Consider the following 20,831-nt stretch of genomic DNA (forward strand, 5'->3'; position numbering starts at 1 on the left):
CAGGGGATTTAAATGGAGCTCTAGGGGCTGGCCCAGTCGCGCAGCGGTTAAGTGCGCATGTTCCACTTTGGTGACCCAGGGTTCGCCAGTTCAGATCCCGGGTGTGGACACGGCACCACTTGGCAAGCCATGCTGTGGCAGGCGTCCCACATAGAAAGTAGAGGAAGATGGGCACGGATGGGAGCTCAGGGCCAGTCTTCCTCAGCAAAAAGAGGAGGATTGGTGGCAGTTAGCTCAGGGCTAATCTTCCTCAAAAAAAAAGAAACAACTCTGAGTCTATTTTGTTACTGCAAGGGTTGAAAATAATGAATTGGTTAATTAAAACTGACTAAAGTAACCCTAAATATCATTGGGCAAATTAACTTGATTCCAATCAACTTGTTTTGAATGTAGATCATTGAAATCCATGATAGCCCAGTCCACAACTACCCCTGCAGACAAAAGGACCTCCAGCCGGTCCCTCCCACAAAGCGGCCGAAGGTGACCACACTGTGCCCACAACAGCTTTTCTCTCACTCACCAAAGGCTGGTTCCCAGCTGCCATTTTGTTGGCGGTCCATGGAATGCATATTGGCTCCCTAACTAATGGATTGTGGTGGAGTCCTAGAAAACTCACACAGAAATAAACGAGTGTGAGGTTATTGCGTGAGTGATCGTTTTTCTGTAGTCAGCTGTCACTGCTTGCTGCTATCAAGGTGCTCCGCTCAGCTGCTCATCAGATGAGCCCTCCTACTGCACACGGTTATTCCAGGTGTGGGCCTGTCCTTCCTTGTGATAAAACGCATGGGCTTTGTGGTGGAGGCTTGCCACTCCAAGGACATTCTTGGTCACTGAAGCGGGTAGCATTTGATTGCAAGTGAGCAACTCTTAAAATCCAGCCCCCATTCCTCCTGCTCCCCCGGCCCTCTCTGCTCCTCTGCCTGGCTGGTGCCGGGGGGGCCACGCACCCTCCAGCAACCTGCTCCAGCTAACTCTCTGCTCTCCAACCCTGCCCTGCCCAGGCGGGGCCCTTTGGCTGGAGTGCTGTAACCTCTTCGTTCACATCTCCCTGTATGTGAGACAGACTGCGCGGGGTAGACTCCCACCTCTGGACTGGATTTTTAACTTGCTGATGGCAAGGTCTCCTCCTGCTCCTGTTTCATTTAATCCCCCACAGCACCAGCATGATGCTACTTTCAATACCTGTGCCTTAACCAGCTCCTTGTTATTCCCAGGCAACTTCAGAGTGATGGGTGTCATCCGACTCTGCCTCACTTCTCCACTTTTCACTATTTTTCCCTGTCCCCTAAATCCCTGAAGACTTTTTTCTATTTCTTTCAGCACCAAGAATAGCAGTGGAGTCGAGGGGCAAGATCACTGCTTTTGGAGCTGGATGAGACCTGACTCCACCTCTTCCTGGCTGTGTGACCCTGGGCAAGTCATCGACCTCTCTGAACCTTAGTGTCTCCTCTATAAAATGGAGATAAAAGAGCATCAACATACAGGATTGTTAGAAGGACTAGTGAGTATTAATGCCTGCACAAGGGTAGCACTCTAGCTGGCACATGGTCAGTCCCCCGAAAAGGTTGGCTCTTCCTATCATTTGTTCACTATCCTATATGACTTCCCTCTGGCCAGATCCATGAGTTCCTGCTTTAATTCTCTAGGCTGCATTTAGAAGGCAGGGGATGCCATGGAAAGAACATTCTACCCCTTACTCCTCATGTAACCCTGAGTAACCTACCTTGGCCCTATGAGCCCGTTTCTGTATCTAAAAAATGGGATTGTGGCTGAATAATGTTTTAAAATATTAACTTCTGTTCTTCTCCCCTTTCCTCTTTTCCATGTGCCCCTTTCAAGCAGGTATCTGGCTCAGGGGAGGTGATAAAAACCTACGAGTCTCTCAGTTGTAGCCTAAGGGCAAGGGGCTAAAACGTAGATGTGATGTATTGAAAAAGGATGAGAGAGAGGAACTTCTCAGAAATAGCCAAAGAATCCTGGCGGGTCTGCACAAGGCTTCCCTAGACACCTCGCAGTGCTTCCCAGTGGATGGACCTCCAGCAGCTTCTTCGAGACACCCAGGCCTCGAGATGGCAGGGAAACCCCTGGGGACAGTCAGGCCCAAAGAAGCAGGGACGGATCAGCAGCAGCCCAAGATGGACAGAGCTGCCCACCCCGACCCTCTGCCCACACAGGTCACAGCAGCAGGGAGCCAAGCCCCAGGCGGCTGAGGTAGAATTCCCGCCCCCCCCCCCCCCCCCCCCCCCCCCCGCAGCTGAGCGAGGGTCAAGAGCCAGAAGCAAAGTTATAGAAAAATTAGGCACTCTCTCTCTCACGTCTGAGTGTGTGGCCTGAGTTCATGCCTGCTTCACAGATGCTGAGACCTCGCTGGTTCTGTGCGGATTGCTGTTAAGATTAACTGGGATATATTATACAAAATACCTGGCACTGGGCTGGGACATTAATTTTCCCCCTGGCCACAGTGAATTCTGTCCCACAGCCCTGGCATGGGCCAGCACAATGCTTGGAACCTGGGCGTGGAGTCCACTCACTCAGCCTGGCTCTGCTTCTCAGCAGCAAGTGACCCCCAGCTCTCTGAGCCTCAGGTCCCTCATCTGTGAAGGGACGGGGCAATTCAGACTCATCTGTGATAACCCCCATCAGGGATAGCGATGCTCCAGGGTGGCAGCTCTTCCCCCCGTGGCTTCTCTCCCCTCCTCCCCACCCAGGCTCAGGCCTTACCTTCCGTGGTGAGGCTGTCGATGAACAGGGAGGAGGAGGTGGTGGTGAGGTCTCCTTCAAAGGGGCTGAAGGAGCTCTCAGGGGAAGACGAGTAGTGGTCCTCGTCCTGGAAGTCCTCACACGTCCTGCCTTCTGCCTGCAAGAGAGGCCCAGCGCTGCCCTGCACAGAGGCCTCGCCAGTGGGCACGCCACACAGCGAGGAGCCCTCAAACAGGAGGACGGTGGGGGCAGCTTCATCCCTCAGTGGCTGGAACCTTTAGGATTCCGGTGCATGGTGCAAGCGTGGTAATCTAACCAAAGCTGGGCCCTGAATGCATTTAAGCCTTCCACTTTATCCTGAAAGCATCTTATCTTACAGGGCAATTTATCTGTCAGCTGCCTCGAATCCTTCCTCAAGGAAGGAGCTGAGATGCCAATCTTAAGTAAACAGAGCAAATCTGTACATTCACCAACAGCCAACGTCAGAAGTGGGCTGCTGGACAAGAGTCTTTTTTTAAGGTCAGAAAAAGACAGCTCACCCAGCCTCACTGATAAAACAGATGGTGGCGAGTGCGTGGCAGTGGGGTCCGGAGGGTTTATGGTTAAATGCTGGCGGTACTGGCCCCCAGCTCTTGGGGCCATGTTGGGATTAAATCAGAGCAAGCAGAGCAGCATGCAGTGACGTCCTGGGCACACGCAATGTGCTTGCACTGCAAGAAGGGATGGAGAGCGGAAGGGAGGGAGAAAGGACGCATGGATGAATGGATCTGTCTGTGTTGGAATAAGGTGTGAAAATAGGATGCACCCCACGCAGAATCAAAGTGTTGAGCATTCTGGAAAATTCCAGCAATGGGAAGGGACCTCTATGGGATTCTACATGGGAGATGCCTGGAACAACCCTCGTCACTCCCAGAACAACTGCCTCCCTCAAACCCAATGGCTGGAACAGTGGCAGGCCCTTCATGAACGTCACCAGGTACACAGCCTCCCAGAGGACCCAAGTCCCCAGTGGAAGGGGGAATTTCACCAAGAGCCAAAGACACCTTGAGAAGAGCCATAAGACCAGCAGCTGGCTGGCAGTCCTACCATATCCACAACCTGGCTCACTTAAGCCTCTCACCTCCTGGGCACAGCCGTAGGTCAGCCACTCCTGGCGGTAGCGGTCAAAGCCACTGGAGCATCTGCAGGGAACCAAAAGGTCAGAGGTGTGATGAGATTGGCAGAGAAGCCCTCCCCTGCACTTCCCCCCATGCAGTAACAGCTCTCTGATGATAGGGAGGAGGGGCTAACCTCCCAGGGCCAGAGGGGTCAGGCTCCCCAAGACCACCAGGCAGGTGCCCTTGACACCAGGCAGCTGAGGGGTCAGGAGTCAGATCCTCCTGTCTCCACTACTCCTTCCCCAGCATCCCCCCCCTCCTCCTGACCCAGCTCCCCAGGACCAAAGCCACTTCTGCCCAAACGTGTATGTGTAGGGGCTTATGGACTGCATGACTGCTAATGGCCTTTAAGGCCCCCTTGACTCTGGGCTGCCATGAAACTGCTGAGAATCCAGGGGATTCACACACATGTTCTCATCTTGCTCATTCACTGAGCCCCCTTCTTTGTGGAGGGGCCTAAACTTGGTAAGGAGAGGCTGGGCCGAAGGTGGACATCAGCAGATTTAGCCAACACCAAGTGATCATTAAAAGGCCAAAATGAGGGTCCTGCCAAGGGCTGGGAGAGATTAAAAACTGGCTGATGAGGGTCACCCAAGGGGACTTTGTGCAGCTCAGAGGGCTGGACGGTGCCAAGCACTTCCCTAGGGAAGGGGTGGGGGCATGAGGATGAACCCGAGAATGTTCTCCATGGCATTGCGCTCACGTTTCCATTCCTCACTCTGGTGCTGGGGGACCCACCAAGCTCTCCTCAGGTGTGCGCAGGGCCATCTGCACGGGAAGGACATCACGAGCCACCAGTGCTGAGGAAGGACTCGCGGCTAGTTAACTTTCTGCACTGGCAAGTGCCCGCCCACGTGCCCGAGAGCCGGTGAAGCCAAGGGCCAGGGCTTTCCAGGCACTCTCGGCCTTTCTTTCTTTTTTTTTTTTTTGGAAGATTTTATTTTTTTCCTTTTTCTCCCCAAAGCACCCCCCCCCCCCGACCCCGTACATGGTTGTATATTCTTCGTTGTTGTGGCATGTGGGATGCTGCCTCAGCGTGGTTTGATGAGCAGTGCCATGTCCGCACCCAGGATTCGAACCAACGAAACACTGGGCCACCTGCAGCGGAGCACGCGAACTTAACCACTCGGCCACGGGGCCAGCCCCTCGGTCTTTCTTTCTGAAGAGGCTCCCATAGGCTCTGCAGCTGCTCCTTCCGTAGCAGGGACGGCTGGACTAAGGCATCCACACTCGGTCCTCTGTGCCCAGTGCTGTGGGGGATGGAGGACTAGGGCCGCTATTGGGGGATGGGAACTAAAGCTTCTTTTAGGCCAAACTAACTGACTCTTTCAAGGATTGAACCTTTGACATAGGTCTAAAAGCATCACATTCGAAGCCCTGAGCCAACCAACCCAGATTCAAAGAAGAACACAAAAAATGGCCATTTATCTAGCATCTCCTGAGTGCCAGGTGCTGCCCCAGTCACAGGCTGCTCCTGCACCATCTCGTGGGACCCTCTCATCGACACTGTAAGGCACGGATAATACCCTCATTTCTAGAGCCAAATCCTGGAGTTAAGGTCACCCTTAGACTCCAGAGTGGGCCACTGGGGGGCACTGTGGGATGAAAGGAGGACACCTGCATGGTAAGCGAAATTGTCTAAGTGAGATCCAGCCCCAGTGCAGGGAGGGAGAGCCCTGGGAGGCTGCAGAGGGCAGAGTGGGTGCAGGGGAAGGGGAAGCCAAGATCCCACGTGGCGACTGCAAGCAGCTGTTGGTAGGAGAGACCATGGTGGCCGGCCCCACTGCACCAGGTCTGCCCTCTGGCTTTTTAGGGATCTGGAGTCGGCTCCCAGTTGTAGCTGAGGCTCCAGAGAGCTGGCAAGGAGGGGCCTGTGCTGGGGTGAGCCCAGGCCCACGGGCATCTGGGAAGAGGATTTCCAGCACCGAGTCAGCCTTGCACGCTCTCTGATGGAGCGTCTCTGTCCTAGAGCTGCATAACCATAGTGTCCCACCCGAGGCCCTGCCCTCCCCCTACCTGAGCAACCCTCATTAAACTGTCCCGGTCACTGCGTTTGGGCGTAGGCAGTAAATGGGGGTGTGTCATTGCGAGGGTTTTGCTTCATCTGACCCATTTTACAGTTCTCATGGCTCAACTCTTGTTAGACGCTGAGTCACAAAGTGGCAGCTGTCCCCAGAATTCCAGGGCTCATCCCAGGTCATCTGGATTACCTCCCCACGCTCAGACAGTGGCTTCCAAACTTGAAAGTGTATAGAAGGACCATGCAGCAAAGCTCTGCTCCAGGAAGAACCCACCTGGGGTTTACCCTGTGTACACTCCCTGAGGCTCTGTGCCTTTCATGCAAAGCGCCCTGAAGGCTTTGCAGAAATGCTGTTTGGTATTTAAGGAGTTAAAATAATGGCACGTTCCTCACTCACATAACCCCAGTCCATTTTACAGGAAAAACAAACTGAGGCCCCAAGAGAGTGAATAAGAGCACAGCTGGTGGGAAAAACACCTGGGAAGCTTGATGAGGGACCCTGTCTCCTCCTGGCCGAGAGCTGTGCTGCGTCCTGGGTGCTGGGTAGGCCACCTGTAATGGCAACAGCTTCTATTTCTACACCAGGATATTGGAAAGGAGCGAAGGAAACGCCAACAGCTGCATGACAGCTGCATGGAACTCGGAGACTCTGTAATTTGCAATTTTCAAGACTGTCTTAAAGGCTCCTGGAGTTCATAGGGCTCCCCACTCCAATGAGAGCCCTAGTCCCCAAAGAAACTCTTTTTTTTTTTTCTCCTGCCATTTATTTGTCTTGGATGGGAGAACAGGGCTCGAATTCTGGGTCTAATCTGTGAGGAAGTGATTTCAGAGCAAGGAGTGGAAGATGAGTCGGATTTAAGAACTTTATCCCTGACCCTGAATCTCATCCAGAATTTTCTCTGCTTCCAAAACTAAGCAAACACAGCTTGGGAGCTTCCTCAACTTTCCACAGACGCCTGCCATTTCCACACCCCTGGTTTTCAGGAAACCATTACAGCCTGAGAAAGATCCTTGGATGGTGTTTTGGGGTCATGGGGCTCTTGCCCAATGGCAATGGGTCTTTGGATCATGCCGTCTCTGAGCCGGCAGATCTCATGCTTGTTCGCAGATGCGGCACCGTGTTAACACGCAGGCTCCGAGGCTTCTTTCCCAGAGATCCCCATGCCGGGGGGCCTGGGGTGGGTCCCAGGAATCTGTAGGTTTAACCCAAGCCCTAGCTGATTCTGGAACGCTTGCAGCTGTGGATCACTTCTTTGCAAAGCCCCACCCTAGGATGAACCAACCCTTTCCAGGTGAGAGGAGGCAGCTGCAGTAGCTGGAATCTCTGAATGGTCCTCCAGGAGCCCCGGGTCACCACAGGGACCCTGCAGGGAGAAACTCACTTCTGTGACATTCTTGATCTGAGGGTCACTGGCCAGAGAAGCCCTCATGTTGGCCAGGAGGCCCGAGGCAGGGGGTGGGGCTGCACCACTGTCCCCGCCTCCTCCACAGTCTGCCTGAGGGAACCAGAGGGTCAGCCTAGGCACAAACCTCTGGAGGACATGGCACCAGCTGCAGTTGAAGGTCAGGTCCGAGGACATGCAGGCGTCACAGCTCCGATGCTGCAGGCAGGCTGCAAGAGAGAAGCCAGCGGCCCCTCAGCACCAGCTCTCCGCGGGCCTTCAAAAGGTGCAACTTTCCTGAACGCTGGCTCCTTACAGAACTATGGAGTCTCTGCCAGGCGGGCACCCTAGAGGTCATTCATCCACCTTCACTCGAGTCCAGCCTCAATTCCGCCATCTCTCCCTCCCTTCCTTCCTTCTTCTTTCTGTCATCAGGAGGTCAGGCCCTGAGCCGGTGCTGGGGATTCAGCAGTGAGACCTGGTCCCTGCCTTCCTGGGCCTTATAGTCATCTGGGGAGACAGACACTAAACAGATAGTCAAACAAGAATACCTACATAGTATCATTGTGATGAGGTTTCTGAAGGAAAATTACAAGGTCCTAAAAGCATGTACAAAGGGATCTCACCTAGCCTTGGAAGTCATACTTCTGAGCTGTTGCCTACAACTACGGGATTGAGAAGGATTTTTTTTAATTGAGATCTATCTGACATACAACACGGTGTAAGTTTGAGGCGTACAACGTATTGGTTTGATAAATTTATACTGCAATATGGTTGCCATCTTAGCTAACACTTCTATCACATCACGTAATTATCATTTATTAACATTTATTCTCATGGTGGGAACAATTAAAATCTGGTCTCTTAGCAAGTTTAATGTTTATAATACAGTTTTGTTTATAATCACAGAGAAGCATTGTTTAAGATGTTCTGGCTTGACGCCCATCCAGTGCTTGCTGGGAGCACTCACTCCCCACTCCTGACGTTCGGTCCCTGTGGAGGGATGGGTGTCAGAGTCCTGCTCCTAGCCTCCCTCCACCTCCTCACTCGCCTTCTCCCAAGGAAATCTGAGCGCTGAGTTTGGGAAGGTAAACTAGGTGTATATAATTTCATCCTTTCTTGTCCCTCTCCTCTTGGAAATGAGCTACCCCCAAGGGGTGTGCTGACATCTCTGCTCATCTAGGCTTACATCTTCCTTGGGAAGTTACTGAACCTCTTGGTACCTCAGTACCTCACTTGTACTAGAGGGATCATGATGCTGTCTGCTTGGTTGACCTGCCACGAGGATGAAGTAAGACCTAGAGGGGCTTTATAATAGAGCCGGCCACGTGGTAAGCCCAGTAAATGCCTCTTATTGTTATTGACCGTGGTCTTATTCATTCCTCTCAGTGTACCTATCAGGTATTCATTCACTCATTGACCCATCCATTCATTCTTTCAACAAAATGCCCGCCACGGGCCAGGCGCTGACCCAGGTGCTGGAGATACAGCGGTGACCAGGACAGACAGAAGTGCTGCCCGAAAGGAGCCTGCAGTCTAGTGGAGGTGACAACCCACAAAGACACAGACAAATTCGTCTACACTAGGGTTTGCTGAGAGAAGGCTGTGAAAGAAGTAGAACAGAATGACAGCAGGGGGGTGTTCTACTCAGGGAGGTTGAGGAGAGGATGTTTGGGCAGGGGCTGGGAGAAGGGAAGAAGTGAGTCCGGCAGTTCTCCAGGGGGAGGAGAGGTCCAAGCAGAAGGGCCCCTGTGTGCACAGGCCCAGAAGGACCACATCCCAGGAGTGCTCCCAACAGCAGCCAGAATGTTAACAGGCTGGGCAGAGGGGAGAGGCGGAGGGTGGTAGGAATGAGGAGGAGTGGCAGCTGGAGCCTAGCCTGAGCAGGGTAGGGTCGGAGAACAGAGGAGTCAGTGCGAGCAGGTTGCTGGAGGGTGCGTGGATCCCCGGGGCACCAGCCAGGCAGAGGAGCAGAGAAGGCCAGGGGAGCAGGAGGTATAGGGGCTGGATTTTAAGAGTTGCTCACCTGCAATTGAATGCTACCCACTTCAGTGACCCAGAATGACCTCGGAGGCACAAAACCCATGCATTTTATTACAAGGAGGGACAGGCCCTTACGCAGAATAACTGTGTAGAGTAGAAGGGCTCATCTGATGAGCAGCTGAGCAGAGCACGTTGATAGCAGCAAGAAGTGATAGCTGACTACAGAAAAATGACCACTCATGCATAACCTCACACGCATTTCCTCATGATGTGAGTTGTCTGGGACTCTACCACAATCCATTAGTTAGGGAACCCATATGCATTCCATGGATCCCAAACAAGATGGCAGCTGGGAACCAGCTCTTGGTGAGTGAGAGAAAAGCTGTAGTGGGCACAGTGTGGTCACCTTCAGTCACTTTGTGGGAAGGACTGGCTGTAGGTGGCAATGTGTCCTTTTGTCTACCAGGGCTTTACAGGCCCTGGAAAGGTGGATGGAAGCCATCAGCAGAAAACAGGCAGGGACTGGCCTGGCCCGAGAACAAGAGCTCTCTGGATGTTTTGTTCCCTGGTGTATGCAGAGGGCCAAGAACGGGGCCCAGCATGTGGTAGGCACTTAACAAATGCTTATGGATTCGAGGTATAGATGCTTTTGGTATTCCCATTTTACAGAGAAGGAAACTGAGGTTTGGAGAGAGTCACAGAGCTAAGACTGGCAGGTCTGGGTTTGAACTGACGTCTGTCTGAGCCAAAAGCCTGAGCTCTTAGCCTCAAGGTCCCACTGTGGGTTCCCCTGCCCCAGCTTCCACCTTCACCCCTGGCCACCTTTTCATGAGTCTCTTCTAGAAGAGGGACCGGCCATGGAGTGCAGAGTGTGACGGCTTGGAGATAGCCCATCCACACCTCAGGAAGAATCTTGGCTAAGTCCTTCCTACCCAAAGGTGGAGGAGAAAGCCTGGGGCTATGGGATGCAGGGTTTTCTGAGGACAAAGCCAAATCACAGCCTTGGGAGCATTGCCCCCTCCCCCACCAGCTGCACCCACATGGGTGCCCCTGGCCTCCCATGAGAAATGGTCACTCCCAGTGACTCTGGAGGCCCCTTAAATGGCTCCAGTCAAACTGAGAAAAAACCCTGGGCACCTTGTGGGGTATTCGTAAAACCCGCTGACCTTTATTTCTCATCTGCATTTCAGATGTCCTGCATGCTATTAAACGCTCACAAAATTCACCGGAGGGGTGGGAAGTGGCTTCAATGTACACACAGTGTCCCAGAAACGCATTCCCAGGGCGGTTGGCTTCTTCCGCCTACCCTTGGGCGTCCTTGCTCCTGAAAGCAGTTTTATTCAAGTCCGAGGACTTGAGGTTTGCTCTCCCCAGTCCTTGAGGAATCCCTGGTTCTCAGGCCCCAATCTCTCCTGCCTCAAGGGAGGGCGACTGGGGTGAGGGAGGGGCTGTGACCTGCAAGGTGTCGTAGCCCTGTGACCCTGTGACCCCCTGGTGTCTGGGTTCTTCCTCTTTTCCAGGGGAGGACACCTGCTGAGCCCCAGCTAAGAGGTGGCCCAGCATCCGAGAAGCACCTTCCTCCTCCTCTTCTTTCTCTACCCCCTGCTCCCAGGACCTACAGGGAAGAGGAAGGGAGAGCCAGAGACACAAGAAGGTGGGGAGAAGGCCGTGGTTCCAGAAGGAAGCTGGGAGGCACCATGAGACAGGAGAGGAAATTCAAACAATCTTTTAAAAAGACAAGAATGGGAGTGCGGTCCTCCTTTCCCTCACTCTCCCAAGCTGCCCTGACCACACCCTGAAGAGCATCGAACCCCATCCTGCGAGGTCCACAGCAGCCGCTGGGGCCTCGGCCATAAGGTACGTTCAGCTGTAGGTGAGTCGGGAACAAAGGGAGAGGGCTGGGGTCCCTGGTTCCTGAGGGGCTCCTGGGTAAATTCCTCTATTGCCTTCTGCCTATGGAGTCCAGGATTACCCCTCCCCTAAGGAAAATACAATGAAAACTTTAAGGACCAATTAATTCAGTTCCTGGATTACCTTTCCTGAGGACTCCGTCGAAGTTCTCAGAGGTGCATCTTTCCTGGGTTTCAATTATGTGTCAACAACAATAGCTGTCATCCATCAAGCACAAACCACACCCCAGGCCTGGGCTGCGCCAGTTAGCATCGGAGCTGCCTCTTACATCCTCAATTCTACCTACTGTGGTTCTAACCCTTCCCACAGCTGTGAGAGGGAGGTGGTGTCAGGCCCATGTGACAAGTGAGAAATGGAGACCCAGAGAAGTGAGGTGGCCATATCTACACAGGCGTCAGTGGTGGGCCTGAGAATGAAACCCAGTTTGTTTGACTCTAAAGCTCTTTCCAGGACAGTGGAATGCCCTCACACACTGGCAACGACCCCTACTCACTTGGCAATGGGGTGAACTCCACGGCCGACATGCTGGTGATTTTGCTGGGGTCCAGCTCCACACGGTGGTATTCGAAGATGGTCCTTCGCCGAGATTCTGAAACAGAGGCAGAGCCTGTCGCCAGGAGCATCTCACGGCCAGCGCAATCCGACGCCTGTACCTGGAGCCTGACAGGTGGGCAAGAGACTGTAGCCAGTGGAACAGGGAGTCAGTAGGCAGCCACCGAGGGCGGGAAGTAAACTCTCAACCCGGGACAGTGATGCTGAGCCACAGGGAGACCGGCGGACGGAGCTGACCTTGAGAGGAGAGCTTCATATCACAAGCAGGTTCAACTACTCGGTGCAGAGGCCTGGCTGCTCCTGACATAGGGGATCCCATGCTTCTGCATGCCTCTGTGCCTTCACAGCTGCTGTTCCCTTGACCCTTCCATCCCTTCTCTCCTTGTCTAGCTCATGGCTCCAGATTCAGCTCAAGAGCCCCTTCCTCTGAGCAGCCCCCTGGACCAGCTCCCTCCTCTTCCCCACGTAATCATTAGGGTCTATCTGGAGGACAGGGAGCACTCGACTGTGAGCATCCGGTCCTGAACCTGACCCCCAGTGAGCACTCTGCCAATATCTGCAGATGGACAGGCTGACCTTGGAGCACCCCTCGCCTCCTGGATGGAGGCCACAGCGAGGTTCAGGGTCTGGAGCCAGGCTTACATCCCACCTCGGTCCCTGCAGAAACTTTCAGACTCACTGGATAACCTTAGGGCCCCAGTTTCTTGTCTGTGATGTGGAAAGACAGAAACACCTACCACAACACCCTTGGGAGGAAAAAACTGTAATTATAGATGAAAAGACTTTCAGACTTTTTCTAAAATGGCAATCTGAGATGCTCTGATATCTCCCACCACGTCCCCAGCCCCACCCAAGAACCACGACTCGGGTGGGAGGAGAGGTCCAGCTCGTCCTGCAGGGTGCTCCCCAGGTCAGCCTGGCCCAGGTGTGGGCTTTACAAGCCATGAGGTGGGCCACCGCTTTGGAGACTCACATAAATCATGTTGAGAGCTGCATCAGCAAGTTGTCCTGCCATTCATTTCACAAGTGGGGAAACTGAGGCCCAGACAGATTAACCCACGAACTGATAAAACTTTGTATAACACTTTACAATTTACCAAGCCTATCCACAGCCTTCAATGGAAAACATCTATTTAAATGAGAAAACTCATACAAAAGCACACACCACCAGGCACCCTATTCATTCACTCATTCAACACAGAGGTCCGGGCACCGGCTACGTCCAGGGGCTGCGCTAAGTCCCGAGCACTCAGTGACATGCAAGAGAGACCTGGCCCTGACCCCACGGGGCCCACATCATTGGAGGTTACCAGGATCTGACTCCTCCCACAACTCTCTCAGGGACACGGACAGACATCGCTGTTCCCCCCACTTCACAAAGGAGGAAAGTGACATCAAAGAGGTGACATTATTTGCCCAAAGGCACACAGCCTTTCTTTTTTTTGCAGAGGCTAGACTTAAAACTCAGGCCTCGAAGCCAGTGCAGCTCCCAAGGTCACCAAAGCTGTGTAGAAAAATGTGTAACAACTGGCTCCTGGCGGGGGACGGGCAGGAGGAGTCCGGACTTGTCGCATTTGCTGAGTTCCACGGTGTAAATACTTCCCCGTGGCTGATTTCAAGCTACCAGTTTGGAGTCACTGAGCACAGAATCGGGCAGAGATGTGGTCAGTCTGCTCTCGTGAATCAGTGTCAGCGCTCCAGCACACTACTGCATATGGTTTCTTTATTTGTGTTTCTGAAAGAGTTAAAGGGAAACATTCACAACTTCCTTAAAAATAAATAGTTAAGCCAACATCCCAAAGATTGAGTAATGGTGTGTTTATTTTTCTCCTAAACAACCCTAAGTCTGAGAGAGGAGAGGTCCAGGAGGGAAACCTCATAAATATTAGGCAGTAACTACCAGCTGTCTATAGGGTGACCAAGGTCCTGGGGAGGACAGAGCCCTCCCTCCAAAGCTGGGGGACAGAGGTCCAAAGAGCCCTTTATGAGCGTGTGCACATCCACACAGATACAGACACACACACATCCACACACACACAGACACACATCCACACAGACACACACACACAGACAGACACACATCCACACAGATACACACACACAGACACAGACACACAGACACAGACACACAGACACACACACACATCCACACAGACACACACACACAGACACAGACACACATCCACACAGACACACACACACAGACACAGACACACACACACAGACACAGACACACAGACACAGACACACATCCACACAGATACACACACACAGACACAGACACACATCCACACAGACACACACACACAGACACAGACACACAGACACACACACACAGACACACACACACAGACACAGACACACATCCACACAGATACACACACACAGACACAGACACACAGACACACACACACAGACACAGACACAGATACACACACACAGACACAGACACACAGACACACACACACAGACACAGACACAGATACACACACACAGACACAGACACACAGACACACACACACAGACACAGACACACACATCCACACAGATACACACACACAGACACAGACACACAGACACACACACACAGACACAGACACACATCCACACAGATACACACACACAGACACACACACACAGACACAGACACACACATCCACACAGATACACACACACAGACACAGACACACAGACACAGACACACAGACACACACACACATCCACACAGACACACACACACATCCACACAGACACACACAGATTGTTTTGATACAAGAAAGGCCCCTTGTCAAGCAAGTGTGGGGTCTGAGAGATTGCCGTGAGGAAGGGCACCTTTCTATAATTCATCTGCCCACAGGAGGCACCAATTTTCAATTCGCACGAAGGCCCATATGTGCTGCAGGGCCCTCCCTGTGTGACACCAACTGGCATATAAAGATGGCCTGGGCTTTGAGTGAGCCTGGGGCATGCAGGACATCTAGGTGGAGGATGGGGAAGTTCTAGGCAGACTTTCACAGCTCCATCCCATCCATTACCCATCTCTCCTCCTGAAAAATCACCCTTTTAGCACCAAAATATAATAGGATAAAAAATAAATGTGAAACTCCAGGTCGCCCAAGGTCCTGAGGCTGTGGGGTCTAGAGTTGACGGAAACTTTTCTTCCTCTATCTGCCTCATCCTTCACGCTCAGCTCGAATGACACATCCTCCTTGAAGGCCTCCCCAGCCTTGGGTGCAGTTAGTGGCCCTCCTCTGAGCTCCACAGCCCCTTGTGTAATGTCCAGTGTCACCTGTTACACTGCTTGGTCAATATTTACTTGGCTGGCCCCCCGCCACACCAAGCTGCAAGCGCCCCAAGGGCAGAGTCTGCAAGTTGTTTGTCTCTGTACCCCAGCCCCTAGCACCGGGCCCTGCACTTAACATGGCCTCAAGAAACGACTGTGAACGAATGAATGGGTTACAGATAGTCATGAAAACCTCAGCAACTTACTATAACTTCAGCCTACAGCCCAAAGGAAGAACGCCCTTCCTCCCCAGCCGACCACAGATTACGGCCTTTCTCAAAAGGGCAGCCCCCAGTGGGCCACAGAAAGCTAGACATGCCCCTTCCTAAGTTAGAGCTCAAAGTAGGAGGAGAGATGGCTTCTAGGTTTCCCCCACCTGCAAGGATGTTGGGGAGAACTCACCCTCCGTCAGAAGGAAGAGAAATGGGAGGGACAGAGGGAGTCAGGGTCAGGGCACAAATGGAGACATGGACTTGTCAAGGGAGCAGATTTCAGGGATAGAGACACCAAATGGCAGCCAGGGAATGCGGGGCTCCCAGCAAACATCACACCAGAATCTAGGGAGGGGTCTCCCCACCAGCCGGGCTGGGGAACAGAGTTGGGGCTGTGCCTCAAGTAAGGGTGCAGCCGGAGATGCTCAAACGTCTGCCACAACCCAGCACAGCCCTATCAGCCGGGCGGGGAGATGAGCGTGGTAGGAAGGCGGATGAGGGTGGTGTGCGGAAATCTATCTCTGATTAAAAATATTTGCTCACTTCAACTGCCAACTTGTACTTGTTTGAGTGTGTGGCTTTGGTAATATTTTTATTTCTCTATCAACAGAACCTTTAATATCCCCGCCTGAGTTATTTGCTTTTGGATTATCTCGCCAACATCTGGGCTCGCCCAAGGATGATGACGTCCATCGTATGACCAGCAGATCCCTTCCGGAACCAGGACGGAGGCCACCCCAAAGTCACATTTCTGACACTTTGAGATTCCGTTTTATCTCTGCTTCCGATCATCAAAGATTCAGAACTACTGAGGTCCATACATGGAAAGCTCTGGCACCCAATCAAGAAATGTTAATGGCTCAAAAGAGACGTTTACACGTCCTGTTTTGTTTCAGCACCAGACACCAGTGGGAGAGAGTTTGATCAGTCAGAAGAAATCAGACAGACAGACTCTGCCACAAACCTCCCTCCAAAACAGATGATTATGATACAAAAAATATAAGACGCTCGTTCGGAAAAAGTTGTCATTCACTCACTCATGTAGTCCTTTGCTCATTTGGTTATTCATTCAATAACCATGCATCACACCCCACAGGGGACCCCAGAGATAAACACAATGAGGGGCCTGTATCTCAAGGGGCTTTCAGCCCAGGAGGGGAGGCAGGAGATTCCTCCTCAGCACCGAAGCCAAGTAGGAAAAGGGCTGAGACAGAAGAGGAGGCAAGCAATGGGAAGACTCAGCGAGCAGAGGAGAGAGAAAAAGAGAAGAGAGGAGTGAAAAGAGGGGACGAGGGCCCCTGATGGATAAAAAGCTCTGATGAAGCTTGTACAGGAGGCTTTATCAGGAGAGGCAGGAAGACAAAATGGGCCAGATCTGGTGACGATACACTGCCCCACTCCACGCCCTCACTTGGCTCATCTTTCCCACCCTCCTGCAGCCAGATCCAGGGCCTCCCATCTCCCCCACCCAGCAGTCCAGCACAAAGGTACAAGCCTCTGACACATTTCTGGACTCAACTCTGCCTTTGAGGGGAAAGGAAAGTTCTGGTAAAGGAGAAGGCCCACGTGTTAGGATCATCCGAGGCCATTCTGGGGCCAGCCAAGGGGCAAGCTACAATTTGGAGCCTTTTATAATGAAAACCTCATTAATTGATTCCACTAATTCAGAATCTGTTGATTTTGATGTTGGCTACACTGAAGTTGCTTTTAAACAAATGAGTAGAGGAAATTATATTGACTTCTGGGGGCCCCTCCAGCCAAATAAACAGCACATAACCCACCCTATAAGTTTTGTGTGCCTCTGCAAAAAGATGCTAGTTGCACATGAATCTTTTCTCTGCATCAAAGCACGCTCTGCAGACTCTCTGCTCCAAAGCCTGTGTAGCAGTTTATACAAGGAACTGATGGTAAGAAAAACTCTGGCTGTTTTCAGTATTTCCTTCCCTCAACCCCAGGGGTGAGATTGTGCAGAATTCCCTCCACGCATCAAGCAGGGATGAGAGGAGACTGTTTGGACCCTGGTCGAGGAGACAGTGCCCCAGACAGGGTTCAGTGGCTGGGTGATTCTTTTTTTTTTTCTTTTTTTGAGGAAGATTAGCCCTGAGCTAACATTTGCCACCAATTCTCCTCTTTTTGCTGAGGAAGGCTGGCCCTGAGCTAACATCCGTGCCCACCTTCCTCCACTTTATATGTGGGATGCCTACCATAGCATGGCTTGTCAAGCGGTGCCATGTCGGCACCCGGGATCCGAACTGACGAACCCTAGGCCTCCGAAGCGAAACGTGCGCACTTAACCACTGCGCCACCAGGCCAGCCTCTGGGTGATTTCTGAATAGTGGGGAGCCAGACTCCACTCCTCACAGTGCCCCAGGCAGGGAAGAGCCAAGCTTGGGGACAAGGACAGTGACACCATTCATTCTATAGGACCAGGTGGGCTTGGACAATGGGACTATCCCTGGTAAGAATAGGGTCTGCAGACCAGAGGGCTCTCCCTAAACTTCTGTCTCATTTAAGCTCTGCTTATTCGGGACTTACTGTTATTTGCAGTTTAACCTAATCCAGACTAATTCTCTACTTCTTGGGTTGAATATCAGACCCAGAGGAATCTGACCTCTTAGCCACATAAAAGCCATCACTCCCCAAAGTGGAGATCACAGCCCATTTTAAAACCCAATGAAGGCCACGGGTACTGTCCCAGAAAAATATATGCATGGGCATATGCTCCACTCGCATCTCAATATTCCTTCCAAGTCTATGCCTGGAGCCCCAAGCTAAAGGCGTCTGACAAAAACAGATGCAATTACCAAAGCACTCACCCCAGACTCAAGTGGTGTCAGGCCCTGTTCTCACTTAGGGTCACCATGGAGTGGAGGACAGGGTCTCTGCCACACCCACTCTCTTCAGCGACACTCACTTGCACTGTTACTCATTTTTTTGGGGCACCTGCCCTGCCACAGGCCCTGGGCTAGGTGCTGGGGCCACAGTGAGCCCCCAAGGAGTGCAAAGCTAGTTGGGGACAAGGAGGATGAGCAGGGCAGTGTGATGACAAAGTGCTAAGGGGACAGAGGAGGAAACCACGAATCCTGCTGCATGGAGCTAGACCAATGGGTGAGTAGAATTTTGCCAAGGGGTGAAAGGGCTGGGGTGGGGGGCATTTTATACAAGGAACTGTGTCACGGAGATGCAGACAGCCCTTGACATGTTTGGGGGACACAGGGCATGCAGACCAGTGCTGCCCAGACAGAGAGGGTTTGGAGGGGAGCCTATAAAGGTAGGGTGTGCCCAGCTGCAAAGGGCCTTGAATGCCACACTAAGGATTTTGACTTAATGCTATAGGCAACAAGGAGCCAGAGAACGATATGATCAGATTTGTCTGGCAGTGACAAGAAGGAACAGGGGACAGAGGGAAGGGAGACTGGAGGCTGGAGCTGCCAGGCGGCTTTCACCTGGCCTGTGGACCTAACACCTCAGCAAACAGCACCTGGAGTCACGGAATCCGGAGGCTCCGCAGGCAGAGCGCTTGCGTCTCCGGGCCTCACAGAGCAGGCGCAGCTTCCCTCCTGTTATTTCAGGCGGACTGTGCTTCCCCCGCCTCTCTTTACCCCGCCTCCCCATGCTCCATGGCTAAAACAGCCTTTCATTCCAGAATCACAGAGGAGCCTCAGATGCAGACCCTCCCCAGGGAACTGACTTCCTCTAATTCGCCCTCATTCAACAGCTGGATCCAAAACACATTTCCTGAGACTCTGCCGTGCACAAAGCCATGTGAGGGAGGCACAGATGAAACAGAGAAGACCCTACTCCTGACGGTTCTGTAATGCACGGGGAAGGGTGGAGTATGAACATCAAGAACTGTCCTTCCTGCAAAACAGCCTGCGGTGGGTGTACATAGGGTGGGGGGCGTTTGGGGAACCGAGGAGGAAAGGATTCACCCCTCTGGGTGGGATGGGGGTGGGTCAGATTTAGAGTCTCAATGGCAGATCCCGGGGTTTAAAAAAAACATAAGATCTGGGTTTCAGTTCTCCCCTTCGTAGCTGGGTGACCACAAGCAAGTCACTCCACCTCTCTGAGCCTCTGTGTCCTCGTTTAGAAAGGGACAAAGGTACAGACTTCACTTACAATGTTGCGAGGAGGATCCAGTAAGATACTGTAAAGCTCAGCGCCTGGGGACAGGATTATAGTCACGGTGGTAGGCAGCCTCTAAAATGGCCCCCAGGGATCTCTGCCTCCTGGCATTCACACCTGTGCAATCCTGTCCTGAGCACCGGCTGGACCTAGTGACTTGCTTCCAACCAGCAGAATATGGCAAAAGTGACGGGATGGCCCTTCTAAAATCAGGTTATGAAAAGACTCTGGTTTCCATCTTGCTCATCTTCCACTGCTGCCCTCCTTGCCTGCTCTGATGGATGGTGCTGCCATGCTGCGAGCTGTCCTGTGGGGAGGTCCACAGGGCAGGAACCGAGGGGGGAACTGAACCCTGCCAACAACCACACGAGAGCTCTTGGAAGTAGACCCCCCATCAATCGTTGAGATGACTGTAATGGCGGCAAACAGCTTGAGAGCAGCCTGTGAAAGACCCTGAACCAGAGGACCCAGCTAAGTCGTGCTTTGCTTCCTGATCCACAGAAACTCTGAGATAATGTGTTTGTTGCTTTAAGCTGCTAAGTTTCAGGGTAATTTGTTATGCAGCAGTAGCTAACTAATACAGTTAGGATGATACTGAGACTATCTGGCAACCAGCTCAGTACAGGCGTGAACCAACGACTTAGAGCAGACGCTGACTGCAGCCGTGGGGCCGGATCTTGGAGGTCCCTGCTCAGCCCCTCACTAGAGCACTGGGAGTTCAGGGGGGCGGTCGGGGGAGGGGCAGGTGAAGTGGCGGGAATTTATCTGATGGAAATACTCACACTGAGGCATAAAAGTACCTACGTGCAAGAAGATTCACTGCAGCCTTATTTGTTGTAGCAAAAGGTTGGAAACAACTGAGAAGCCTGCGCCCAGGGACTGGTTAATTTAAGGCACATCCATGCAATGGGCTGTCACGCAGCCACTACACAGAAGGAGATGTGTGCTGACGTGGAATGATGGGCAGGATATGCTTCGCTCAGGAGAGCACAGAGGACAGACAGCATGCGCCATCATCTGGGTTAAATACATGTATACATGCTTCCCTGAAGGCTCGTAGCTCTAGAAACAGCCTAGCAGGCCAGGTTGCCTCCTGGAAGTGAAACTGGGGGATGCAGGTTGGGGGGATGGGAGAGAAACGGGATTTTCCTGTCTCCTGAAACCCCCTGTGACGCTCCTTCCATCACCCGGGTGGGGGGCATTAGGGTTGTGTTCTGGGAGGACCCATAAACCCTACTTCAGTGTCTTTGGAGATTTTCTAAAGGGGGGTGGTGCTGAGTGGAAGGGCGCTGGCTCCCTTTCCTCTTAACACTAAGAACGGTGCCTCCCATGGGGGATTTTAGTGGGAAAAATGGTTCCTCTGCTTTAACAGAGAAAGATGGGAACTCACCATGCCCTCTTTCTCCCCTTAGTTCCCACTCGACTCTCGCCATCCATCCACTCCCCACCAGCCTGCCCAGTGTGAGTTGAGTCCAACCCAGTCCCTGTCTCCGCTGGATCCCTGGG

General features: G+C 52.5%; 1 protein-coding gene across 4 annotated transcripts in view; it reads right to left on the bottom strand.

Annotated features, from left to right (window-relative positions):
• PLXDC1 (plexin domain containing 1) overlaps positions 1 to 20,831 on the bottom strand; it is a 56,575-nt gene that overhangs the window by 6,855 nt on the left and 28,889 nt on the right. The window contains exons 8-12 of one of the 4 annotated variants that reach the window (XM_070483147.1): positions 11,647 to 11,742; positions 7,408 to 7,489; positions 3,821 to 3,881; positions 2,722 to 2,857; positions 521 to 603 (exon numbers count right to left, since the gene is read on the bottom strand). In XM_070483147.1, the coding sequence (XP_070339248.1) occupies positions 521 to 603; positions 2,722 to 2,857; positions 3,821 to 3,881; positions 7,408 to 7,489; positions 11,647 to 11,742 (458 nt within the window). Of the gene's footprint in view, positions 1 to 260; positions 604 to 2,254; positions 2,595 to 2,721; positions 2,858 to 3,820; positions 3,882 to 7,407; positions 7,490 to 11,646; positions 11,743 to 20,831 lie in introns of those variants that run through there. The other 3 variants (XM_070483145.1, XM_070483146.1, XM_014833797.3) reach the window with 3 other exon arrangements.

This window comes from Equus asinus, chromosome 13 (genome assembly GCF_041296235.1).
Source record: "Equus asinus isolate D_3611 breed Donkey chromosome 13, EquAss-T2T_v2, whole genome shotgun sequence".
NCBI classification, from domain to species: domain Eukaryota; kingdom Metazoa; phylum Chordata; class Mammalia; order Perissodactyla; family Equidae; genus Equus; species Equus asinus.